The sequence below is a fragment of the Hippocampus comes genome, unplaced genomic scaffold (assembly GCF_001891065.2).
Source record: "Hippocampus comes isolate QL1 unplaced genomic scaffold, H_comes_QL1_v1.1 scaffold17, whole genome shotgun sequence".
NCBI classification, from domain to species: Eukaryota; Metazoa; Chordata; class Actinopteri; order Syngnathiformes; family Syngnathidae; genus Hippocampus; species Hippocampus comes.
In genome coordinates, this window is record NW_017805002.1 from 2,281,728 (window position 1) to 2,294,728 (window position 13,001).

Sequence of the window (13,001 nt, forward strand, 5' to 3'; positions counted from 1 at the left end):
GTAAAGCTCTGGCTGAGTCCCATGGCTTCATTGGTCAAGTGCTTTGAGAGCTAGGGCACGGCTCGTACGAGCAAGGTAGCAGCATTCTTAAAGTACACTTGAGGTACCGGCGTGATCATTTTTCAGTGGGGGTGTGAGGGAGCCACAAAGGTTAAGTAGGTAGTTGGGTGTGTTTGGAAAATCCTGCAGGAGCGAACGCGTCCTCAACTCCTTAATTTCATAATCCCAAGGGGGAGGTTTGGAGTCCTGGGAGGCATTCACACGACGCCGCTCGTCCCCCGGAGCGTCTGCGACGTTGACAGGAAGGAGAAGAAGCAGAAGAGCGCCGCAGCCCACCTGGCTCCTTCGCCGCTTTGCTGCATGCACGCCACTGCTCAAATGGTGGTTGAGGGGGGCACACCGAGAACCTTACTGATCACAGGGCATGCCGTCCCGCCGGCCGCTTTCTCGACCTGCCTCAATCTCCCGCCGCCGCCACTGTCGCTGCACTGCTGTCCTCCCACACGACTGCAAGCAAAGACCATGCCCTCCTTCCCTCCCTTCGCTCCCCTCTCTTTATCTCTATACCTCAGGTCTCATCCCTGCTCTTTTTAACACCCTCCCAGTCCTCATCTCTTTCGTTTTCTGCGCAGCCGATCTCCTTTTTTCCAGATCGCACTGCAGGGCTGCCGTATGGGGTGCTGCTCCACGTAATCACCCCTCCTCGCCTTACCCTTTCCTCACTCGCTCCCTCTCTCTCTCTCTCTCTCACATGAATGCACACTTCTGTCTCTCTCTTGCTCTCTAACTGATTAGAGATGCACATGCAGAGGCGCTCTGATCTTGCCAGTGCAGAAAGGACATCACAGGTAGGGCCAAAAAAAAAACGGACAAAAACCCCACTGCATTGACTGGCATGTTCCAAGGTGATTCGGTGGGGTTAACTGGAATGACGACACCCATCCTCAAATGGCACAAGTATGTGCGGGGGTCGATAGAGGTTGACTGCAAAAACTGGGCTTAAAAGAACAAGAAAAAAAAGTGTCGTGAATAAGCCTGCCAAGGTTGATTCATAAAAATTGCCAAGTATACAAGATTAGGCTCACCTCACTCAACTGTCCATTATCAATCAAATACCACATTATCGTTCTTACGCCTTCACATGCCTTCATGTTTGAGCGGCGAAAAATATATCTGCTTAAAACCTCCAGTCCTGGAATGTGTCCCATGGAATGTATCCCAATGAGAAGCGCTAGCCAACAGCTTGCTCGCAAGCGAGTATGTTCCGAGGCTCGCTCGTCAATGGCCTCACCTCCTCGGTTGATGTCAATGTGTAGGTCCGTAAAACAGACATTTCAGGAGGAGTCACGGAAGCACATATTCAGTCTGTGGCTCACGCTATAGATGTGACCAACATTTGAGTACATACTTCCTGCTGGTTATGTATCCACAAAGCTTTGCGTTCCAACATACCGTATGACAGTAGCGTGAATAACACAAAATCCATCGCACTTGAGAATTCAAATAATGACACCAAGCTGTTTTGTAAATTGTGCCATCCAGGAAAATATTTCGCTAGCTAGCTAACTGAATGCTTGTGGTGGTTGAAATTGGCCAAATATTTATAACTTTGTATCTTGCAGTTGCACCACATAGCTGTTTAGGCGAACAACGGCTCTCGAGTTCTTATATAGCGAAGAGGGGCAACTCATGCCTGACTCTGATGTGCATCGAGCCACCCAGTTAGCCACACCCAGATATCAGGAAAACTGAATTGATCCAAAACAGTTTCATGCTATTTTTCACAATTCAGCGTTCAGAATGAAATCGTTCTCACGCTTTGCACCCTTGATCAGCAATTCTCTTCAAACAATGTTTTTAGAAAAATAATGTCTGAATTCACTTTTCAGGGTCTTTGAGCAAATATATTTACCCGTAGAACAGCTAATTGATCTTCCAGTGCAGTTCCTGGAATAAAAAAGCTTATCCTCAAACAATACAAATTTATGCTAAGTCAATCGGCGGGGTGGTCGGAGTCAGATAAAAGTGATTAATTGAGAAATATATGACATAATTTAAGTATTATGATCTATCAATAGAACAGGAAAATGTGACTTGGCAAAATGTCTTTGAAAATCATACAGCAGGACCTCAAAAATCACTAATGTCTCTAACCAGTGTATACATAAGCCTAATGACTATCCACATATTTCTTATTTTGACCTAAACCCCTTTTTTATTTGGATTTTTTTTAAGCAAGATTAATGTTATTACACACAAATTGTCTGGTAAGAAGTACTGTACCTGTGTATTGACAAAGAGCAAGTGGGAGTGGGTTGCATGACAGGCAGGAGTCAAACTGCTGTCGTGTCAGACCACATTGTTATGTCATCCGCTCAACAACACACTCGCAGGTTGGATCTCAATGTGAAAAAAAAATAAATAAATAAGGAAGGACACGCACAGTCTGGGGAGACTTTGATCTTAATAGCATTAAGTGTTACTACGGTAGCTCCAAACCTAAAAATAAACATGGTATGGTATACTACACACTGCTATATGGCGTAAGAAGCATGTTGTATCTGTAGCAGGTTACGTATGTTGTCAGATAGAAACACCATTGGTTTATATGATTCAGGCAGAAAATGGGAAAACGCAACAGGGGTCAGCAAAAAAACAAGCCAACGCTTGAATAATTCATCATCAAGACTGAGGGACATGCACCAAAAATGTGTGTGTGGAGATGCAACTTGATGGAGAGTAAATCATAGACAAAATCAACCTTCTGAAGTCAGAGGCAACATAAAACAATATTTAGTAAATGCAAGACTCTAGATGTCAATTCAGAATTCCAGATGACACAAAAGCAACCTAAATATGTAAATAAATATGCTCTGTCTTATGCCTTATGAGATTTACGGTCCCCAGAGGATGCTTGAGGAGTTATTTGACACAACCTTGCATCATACTGTAAATATGTCAAGCGGGGTACACATAAACATAACATTTTTTTTTTCTGTGAGACTCCACAAATGATGAAGGAAAACAAATCATCGGCCTGTCTTCTTACTCACTCATCTTACTCTTGTAGCAAATTGAGCAAAACACCAAACCACACACATGACGGTATCCCTCAAAGAAAATGTCTGATTGCTGCACATTGAGCGATTTGATGCTTGGACATCTTGCGACATTAAACAGCGAGCATGTATCGACTTTTGGGGTTGCGCATTGGGGTTTGCTCAATTATGAAAAAAAAAAAAAAAAAAAGAGATATTCAGGATTATTTTGCTATCATTGAAATCACGATTATTCATCCATCCATCCATTTTTCGATCCGCTTTTTCCTCGCAAGGGTGGCGGGGGTGATGGAGCCTCTCCCAGCTGTCTTCGGGCAGTAGGCGGGGACACCCTGAACTGGTTGCCCGCCAATCGCAGGGCACACAGAGACGAACACCCATCTGCGCTCACACTCACATCTCGGGACAATATAAGAGTGTTCTATTAACCTGCCATGTATGTTTTTGGAATGTGGGAGGAAACCAGAGTACCCGGAGAAACCCCTCACAGGCAGAACATGCAAATTCCACACAGGGAGGCCCGGGGCCAGAATTGAACCCTGCACCTCTGCACTGTGAGGTCGACTCACTAACCAAAGCCCATTTTGCCGCTATTTTTTAATATGAAAAAACAAAATTGCTTTGTTTTAATTGAGACATTATTTAACATGTCATATTAGCCTCTGGGCCCCGGGGTCACTTGGTGGGCAGTAAAGAAGGAGAAGCAAAGAAAGCATTTCGACGTACTTCAAGTTTAAAGCGCTTCATAAGCAATAAACATTGTTATTTTTTTATAGCCTGAAGTAGCCTGAACCTGATCATAGCCTATTAAAAAGGGCTGTAAATTCAACTAAGATTTGTACTGTAACACTTTTCACAATTATGAAACACTTAATAGGCTTAATGATACTAATAGTCTTGAGCATATAGACCTGGCCTACTGTTTTGTATACATATAAAGTGCTGCAAATTAAACAAAGCCTGTCTGGAGATACCTTGACTGAAAAAGACTATCTTAAAATTAAATAGCCTTTAAAATGCTGTACATGTAAAACTGGGGAGACCTTTACTTTAAGAGAAATTAAAAAAAAGAAACACGTATACATGTTCAAGTCTGAATAGACTGAACTTGAGCATACTGTGTGACATGCATTTACTGGAGAGCGCTGCAACATCTGTAACAAAGCCTGTCTGGGGACACTTTTACTGTAATAAAGATCACTAAAATGAAGATAATTATTGTGAATCCAAATGAAAAAAATGGGGGAAACATGCAAAACAATCAGGCAGAGGCAGCGCAAAGGGGATTGGCTGCCTGCGTGCAGGCAGACAGAGGATTTGGCGCAGAGCAGAGGAGAACGCACCACACGTAGGCTATGCTCACGGGTCCGCAGGAGGTCCTGTGTATCTCCCGCCAATACCATATTTATTTGTGTAATACTTCCTCCTGTCTTTTATTTTATTCATTATTGTTAAATTCAGTGTTCATGCTTGTGTATTGGTTCAATATAGGACACAACATTTAATTCCCAATTAAAGGTACGATTCGGGACAAGTGGCAACCTGATTATTGGCAACGGTTTGTGACAGCAATGTAAACGTCGCCGCTACAGTCGGATCGGAAGAACAAATCAAGTCAGCCATTACGCTGTAGCACGCTGCCGGGAAGAGCTTCCGGATAAAAGTGTACTAAGAAATTGTTGTCCATGTGTTATTGGGGAAGGTCAAGGTATATTTTGAAGTTGATGAAGTGTTATTGTCATGTCGAGCAAGAGCATTTGTTTCTGTGGTTGGCTTGACTTCCTGTACACTAAATAAGGGGATACCCAAGGCAGAAAAAAAATGCATCAAGCAATTTTGTTTTGGGGTTTTTTGGGGCCAAGGTACTGGAATTACACAGGGACTTGATGCTTATAAAACATTTTTAATTTTGATGAAGACTCATACAATTGGTTTACTAAGGACTAAATGCAGGTTTTCCAAAAACGTATAAGTAGGCTTTTTGAAGCTGCTTTTCTTTGATGCACAGGTGTAGAAAAATGTATAGGACTGTAAATTGTAAGTGTGTGTGTGTGTATGTGTGTTTGTGTGTGTGTGTGTGTGTGTGTGTGTGTGTGTGTGTGTGTGTGTGTGTGTGTGTGTGTGTGCGTGTGTGCGTGTGTGTGAGTCCAGTGATTGACAGGTAATCAGTCCAGCGTGTCCGCCGGGATATGCTCCAGCTGTATACTGTATAGCAAATAAATGGATGGATGGGGATTTTTAATAATAATTTTGCAATTAAATCCAATTAGAGCTTCTTGGCACATAGGTGTCAAGACAGCGAATATCCCAGCATGTATTGCTGCTCACTGTGGACGCCATGGTTGGCGTTATCTGAAGCGGGATTATGAAGGCTTTCAAGCCACCCACAATCGCCCTCCTGGATGGCGAGTGAAGAAGGCCAAAGGAGCGCCAATTGAGTGGACTTCCAGTTTGATTGGCATGCCGTGCTGCTGCTTGCTTCATGTGTTTGTGATGAGGTTAAAAAAAAAAAAAAAGGCCATGGCAGGGAGTGGGCGGATTGTGACCTACCAATGTTCATCTGTGGCTGAGGAAGATGAGGCCATGCATAGGCGAGTTAAAATGCTAATAGCCAGTAAGAAGGATCTAATTCTAATTCAGCGTGAGACCCCCACAGCTTGACTAAAGGGATTTTTTAACGCCAGCGCATCCAGACAAAGCCTGTTAAAAATACCAACCGCCCCTTCCCATGACTTCCATTGCTTTGAGATAACAACAAGGACATAATTATGCTCATCCAAGAGGGAAAAGTGGGCCAGAATCCTGATATATTGCATCCTCATCTTTTACTAGCATCGCTTTCATCCTGAAGTACATACTGACCTTTTTCTTTTTTTTTTTTTTTTTTTTTTTAACTCTGATATAACTATGAAACAGTGATGGGCAACTTTACCACGGGGGGAGCTACAATTTTTCATCAGCCTTACTGGGGTCTCACATAAAACTGCACACTGACCAGATGTATGACAAAAATGGCATTTGAAATAAGGAAATAATATGTACAGTATGTCTTTTTTTTTAAGCCCAATGTACAGAAGAGCATATTAACCCTTTCATGCTTTCTGTAACCTGACAACATGGTAAGATGTCCACTGTAGTAACTGCTGTCCCTGAAAGGGTTAATATATTTTAAGGCTCAAGTATAAGTGATCCACTCCTCAAGTACAAAGGCTTTATCAAAATATACAAATTTAAAATTAGTACTTTTTAAAATGTTATTGTATTTTTCTCATTGAACCAAAAACACCATGGTGTGATTGTCAAAGAAGAAGTAGATTTGCCTGGGCCGCTGTTGCAACATTAATTCAAGACCACCCATTTTCAGAAACGTTTTTATTTATTTATTTATTTATTTTTAACGCAAAATCTCGAAAAAATTTGAAGAAATAAGCACCTGGGATTGAATGTGTGGAGTCTAAAATAAAACCAAAATATGAAATCAAAACTCTGAGATTCTTTTTTTTTTTTGGGGGGGGGGGTCAGTTACAATGCCTGTCCAACTTTTCCCTTCCTAAGATTTCATGATGTGCCTTTTTTTCAACCAATAAATTGCTGTGTTGTGATTACGATTCTTATTGTATACAACAGCAGCATGCTGAAAAATAAGTGAAAAAAAAAACGGATTTCATTCTTTAGTTACATGTTTTTCATCAAATATATCACTGTATAGGACGGCCCGGTGATCCAGTGGTTAGTGCGCCAACCTCACAGTGCAGAGGTGCAGGGTTTGATTCCGGCTCTGGCCTTCCTGTTTGGAGTTTGCATGTTCTCCAGGTACTAGATATGCTTTTTACTTCTTCCTACTCCTTTGAACATATAGTTGTGTTGTATGATGACTGTTTTATTTTCCTTTTTTACTGTTCTACTTAGCTTTACCTTCTGTCAATTTATTACTGTATATGTTTTTATGTTCAATAAACAAACAAACAAATACTCTGGTTTCCTCCCACATTCCAAAAAACATGCGTGGCAGGCTGATTGAACACTCTAAATTGTCCCAAGTTGAGAGTGTGAGCGGATGGTTGTTTGTCTCTGTGTGCCCTGCGATTTGCTGGCAACCGGTTCAGGGTGTCCCCCGCCGACTGCCCAAAGACGGCTGGGATAGGCTCCAGCACCCCCCGCGACCCTTGTGAGGATAAAGCGGATCGGAAAATGGATGGTTGGATATCACTGTCTTATCATATTATGGTTGATGATTTTCAAGCCGCACTGTCTTCACCCGTGTTTGACAGCTTGTTAAAAGCTGCGCTGCAATACGCTAGCTAGGTCGCTCACCACTTAAGAGGAGAGACAACGTGGCTAAAACCCACGTCTGTTTTTATCGGAAGAAGTGGCGGGTCCTTGTCAACACTTGAGGAAATGAGCGGCAAAGCTGAATTAATTCAGAGAAACTGAAGACGGGATTTTATTTATTTATTTATTTATTTATTTATTTTTAACATCAGAGCATGTGTGTGTGTGTGTGTACACGGACTGTGCACTGTTGATGCTCACAGTCTCACATTCGCTCTCCTTTAAGCTCATTTACACGCAACAACATTGCCCAAGTTGTCCTTGGAACACCCCGGTGATTTTTTTTTTCCAAGTGACGCATCTGATGGGCTATTGATATCCACACATTGTGTCGTTACTCACAATTCCGCTCCCCATCTTTTACATAAGTCTTCCTGAAATGTCGTCTCTTTAGCGCGTGACACACATTTGAATAATGGCAGTGAAAACGCATACCGATAACCTCCGGAGCAGTAAATGTGACTCAGCTGAATGTGGGACACTCGCCTATAAATAGCGCACATACACCTATGTTATATGTCATGTATGTATGTGTGTGTGTGTGTGTGTGTGTGTGTGTGTGTGTGTGTATGTTTGTGTGTGTGTGTGTGTGTGTGTGTGTGTGTGTGTGTGTGTGTGCGTGTGTGTGTCTGTGTGTGTGTGTGGTGGGGCGGAAAAGGCGAACAAACAAATTGCATATTCCCGTTTATGTAATACAGAATAACCTTGGGCGCTCATGGTTGTTACTTGAACCAATAATGTGCAGGAAATGGGGCATTTTGAACACAAGGTGATAATAACCACAGTGCAGAACATTTCTGACACTTTCAATGGAAGAGGGGCACATTGTATGGCCATATATTAACTGGAGAATTTAGTTTATGCTATTTTTGTAACACTGAAGAAACCCTTGTTCTAACATAGGCAACGCAGCGTCAAGAGAAGACGATATAGTCTACAAGAGAAATCGGGGATCACTTTCAATTTCATAATCTTCAACATATTTCTATACATTTTCCTCCACTTCTCTGTGAATGAAACATGACTATTAATGAAGATCTATGTAGGCGAACATGAGGTTCCGCTTCAAATGGGAATGGTGTGTCCTTGGCGGAAGGCTGTGCTCTCATGAGTGCCGTCCTGGCCTCGCCTGTAGCTATTCCAGATATATCTGATTATTTTATTGTCCATATTAAACAGTGCTAACAATGTGAGTCGATGCCATCAGTTACAAGGTCGCTGCACGCCATGCCCGGCGCATAAACCCGACCAGACTCTCATCAATACGGCACTGAGCAATAATAACCTCTGTAAACGCTTCCTGACTAAGTCTCACTTAATCCCCGAGCCCCTACTTGTCATTTCCTATTAGCACACCAATAAATCATGTTCATTGCTCTTGAGGGAGGTAGGAAGGTGGAGAAATAACAATCACTGCAGCGCTTGAATGAAATTGGACCATTACGGTACAGGGGGGAAAAATGTTACCTGAGTTCGCCTGTTTCTTGTCGGACGTCTCAATGCCTGCGCCGATCAGGTCCACGATTTTCTCAATCTGTTGGGAAATAAAATGACACCTTATATTTCGTTTTCATCGAAATATCTGCAACTTTCAAGTCATTTTTTTTAAAATGTTGCGGATGAGACAATGCGCAGTCGGCTGTTTCCCTGGTAACCTGGGGCAGATGGCTATTCTGTCCCACCCAGCAGAAACAGGACAGGTGTAGCCAAAGGGAGACGGACAGTGAAGTAAAACAATCTCAAGGAATTACCGGTACTCCAATAATGGTACAAATAATGCACGAGTAATGTCAAATACGACTCATGACTCTGCAAGTCTTATTGCACAAACCAAATGGAGGAAACTTACATTTCAGATCCATTGGAAAGGAAAAGCCTTTGATAAATTTTTACTGCTAGGTTAGCATTCATGCTAATCTCTGATACTGTACGCATACCTGTCAACGACTGACACATTGGAATAAAACCTTGAGTGACGCCTGTGAGGAACAAAAACCTTTGTTACAGTTCTGATAAAACTGCTGCTGAGTTTGGCATCCATTCTAATCTCTTTTGATATGCAAACCATTTGGAAAAGATCAGCGACCAAATTCATTCAAAGATTGCGTGGCTTTTGCGTGATGCTAACAAGTAAAAATGGAGCAAACTGATAGCATCAAATCCACAAAGCACATGCAGATGGCGAAATGTGTCACTAACTGAGATATCAAGCAGAATACGTCTCGATGTGCTGTTGGTATTTGCGCATGTTAAAATGAATATGCATATTTTGGGTGGAGAAATTGCCCGCCTCTATGCAAATCAGTGTCATTGACAGAAAACATCTAATTCACTAACCGCAGCGCTAATAGCCACATGCAGTTTGAGCGATGCAAATAACGGCAAGAAAAAGCTGGTATTAAACTGACGCTACTCAATTGAAGCCTCTTTTGAGCGAGGGAATGCATCGCCAGAGCAATGTGAGGAAACGTGCCGACATATACAAGACATCCATCCAATTCATTCCATTCCATTCACACCTCCTCAGTTAGTACCCCAAGATCGAATTCTAATACGTAATCCATCCATCCATTTTCCGATCCACTTTATCCTCAAAAGGGTCGCGGGGGGTGCTGGAGCCTATCCCAGCCCTCTTCGGGCAGTAGGCGGGGGACACCGGTTGTCAGCCAATCGCAGGGCACACAGAGACGAACAACCATCCACGCTTACACTCAGGCAAACTCTGCACAGGGAGGCCGGAGCTGGAATTGAACTTCTGCACTGTGAGGTTGACGGGCTAACCACTGGCCCACCGGCCGAATTCTAAGAATAGAATTTATAATTATAATAATAATAACAATCGTGCTTTGACGTTTATCTTGTCTACTTATGGTTAATTTAGGTTAAGGTTTCTAGTTTCTCGCCAATGGTCTTTTTTTGGGGGTGAAGAGAAAAACTCTTTCCTGGCTGACAGTTTCGGCTGATGCTTCAGCCTTCATCAGAGCTGTCAATACTTCATGGTGACATGTCTTAAACACAGATGACCGGGTCGGGAAATCTTCAAAATGAGGCCAACCGACCCGGTCAAGGCTGCGCTTCGACATTATCACCAGGAAGTATTGACACCTCCAATGAAAGCTGAAGCAACAGCCGAAACTGCCAGCCAGGTCAGAGTTTTCCTCAGCTGTCAATTTTAGTGGCCTTGTTTGTGCTGGTATGTCATTGAGGCTCGGACATTAAAAATGGAGCAAACCGCGGGTCCAAATAAAGAGCAATTAAAGGCGTTATCAACGGCCATAGTTCATTTTTTTTTTATAGATTCGGCCCAAGATATTTGAAAAACAGTATGCCCGTTCCAATACAGCTTGAAAATAAGTGTTATTTGACACCCATGAGGAAGAAAAGCATTCAGTGCTTTTCAGAATAAAACTGCTGCTATGTTAGCATTTATGCTAATCGATTTGATATGTCATCCATGCGGGAGCGAGCCAATAGAAACTGTTTGGAAAACAGCAGTCACTTTTGAATACGGTGCACCGGTAATTTGTGTTTTAATACGCACTTATCCTTTTTGGTATTGATGCGGGTTTTTTTTTTTTTTTTTTTAATTTAAATTAAGACAGAGGAGAGACAGGCCTGTGGTTTGTGAAATTCTTTTAAAGTTTCCATTTTGGTGGGGGGAGTTGGCCAGTAGTGAATGATAAGATGAAGATGGGAGTAAGCAGTTTGGAGATTGCGAGAATGACTCTTTTCAGCATTTTTATATCTAGCTGTTTCCCTCCATCATCTTGGTCTTTTTTTTCATCCCATAGCAAACGTAAAAGCATAATGTTGAGTTGCACGTATGTTCGAACCCCGCAGGCAAATGTTGTACGTACATGTCACATGTGTGCTCTCAGTGCACCTTGTTATTTCCCAGCAGGATTTTTCGAGTCATTACTCATGCGAGCTTGTGATGTGTAAAGTAAATGTGTGTGTCCGTTTCCATACTAATTTTAGAAACTTTACATAAGATTGAGATGGATGGTGGGAATTCGATAATAAGTTTTCCCTCCAACCATTTGTATGTGAGCGTGTGTGCATGTGTGTGTGCATCTGTGTGTGCGTGTGTGCGCGTTGCACTCTCTCAGATGTATTATATTTGTATTAGCTTTTCCAATATCCATGTATACTCAAGCTTGTGCCCTGAGGTTTTCATGGCAAATCATCAAACCAAATTCCCGATGATGATATATGATCATTATATTCAGCACCGTGTTACATAAAACTCTCCTGGACAATGTTATTATTTTTTAAAAATACATTTAGCTCTTGTGGTGACTTAATGGTAGAGTGAGGTGACCAAATGAATAACTCTACATTTGTTAATGCATTGATTTTTATGAATAAGATGTAGATAAAGCCGTATGCAGTTTTTTTTTTTTTTTTAATGGCAAATCATCATTGATCAGCTAATTCAAACACCATACACCGCCCACATTAGCTGGCTTAAGCAAAAAAGCTTCACAATTCAGCATCATCCATCTGTCTAGGTTTCGGATATCCAATTGGATTTTTGGCAAATTCCCGAATGGGATTTTCTGAGAGTATGTGTCCTGAAATTCACCACAAAAGGCTGCTTCATACCAAAACGTCTGATTTCTATGTTTAATTTGGGCTATGGATCCTTTTTTTGTCCACTGAATTTTATGTAGCTTGGTGAAATTGGTATGGGGGGGGGGGGCTTATTGTTTCCAAGGGCTGTTAGCCATCAAGTTAGAAATGACTGCTTCAAACCAAAATGGCCAACTTCCTGTTCAGTTTTAGGCAAGGGCCATTTTTCGTGTATCCTGTTCGGATACACTTGGAGTTTAATATTGATTTATAAATTTGGTGTCGAGGAGGTTTTTTTTTTTGTTTTTACATTCCAAGACATGCTCATGAATACATTTAAAATAAACAGGAATGCACATAAGAGGTGTGTGGGTGCCCCTGAGCACTGGAAATTGAGTATTGCACTCAGTTTCAAGTCAGTCATTACTCTTTTGCGTACTCGCCTCAGTTTGAAGTCAATTTAGCCATCACAACGATTGCTTCGGACGGCCAACATCAAAATAAAAGCAAAGTCAGGCATTTGATATGCAGGTACAGTAGTACTTGTTTCATTATTATTTTGAAGTTGACCCTTGCGGTGCATTGCACAGCAGCCTGTAAACAGCGGTTGTGGCGGGAGGCTTGACGAGGGTCGCTCCCGCTAACGCTAAATTCGGCATGAGACGGTGGCCGAATATATGCAGGAAAACTGCTGGTGAGACAGTTACCTCTGTGTGGCTGTGCTGCGGCTTTGACGGTCTGTCAACATATGGCCTTGTACGAAGGTGGCCCATGGTGCAAAAAAAAAAATGGATTGCGCAAGGCTTCCTTAGAGACGTGTGCTAAGTAAGCTAGTCGACCACAGGGCCCCAAGCTGCAAACATAAGTGGGCTCTGAATTGAAATTACAATTAATATCTGTGTTTCCCAATTTTATGCCTGTTCATGGGCGTCATTTGGCCTATTTTAGGGAGGCTTCAGCCTCCCTAAAAATGTCTTTAGCCCCCCTAAATAATTTCATTGCATTATTTTAAAAAAAAGTATTATTTATTTTTCCTGT

At 42.1% G+C, this 13,001-nt stretch overlaps 1 protein-coding gene across 2 annotated transcripts in view; it reads right to left on the minus strand.

Annotated features, from left to right (window-relative positions):
- anks1ab (ankyrin repeat and sterile alpha motif domain containing 1Ab) overlaps positions 1-13,001 on the minus strand; it is a 45,618-nt gene that overhangs the window by 28,009 nt on the left and 4,608 nt on the right. For both annotated transcript variants that reach the window (XM_019857201.1, XM_019857210.1), the window contains exon 2: positions 8,859-8,925. In XM_019857201.1, the coding sequence (XP_019712760.1) occupies positions 8,859-8,925 (67 nt within the window). The remainder of the gene's footprint in view (positions 1-8,858; positions 8,926-13,001) is intronic.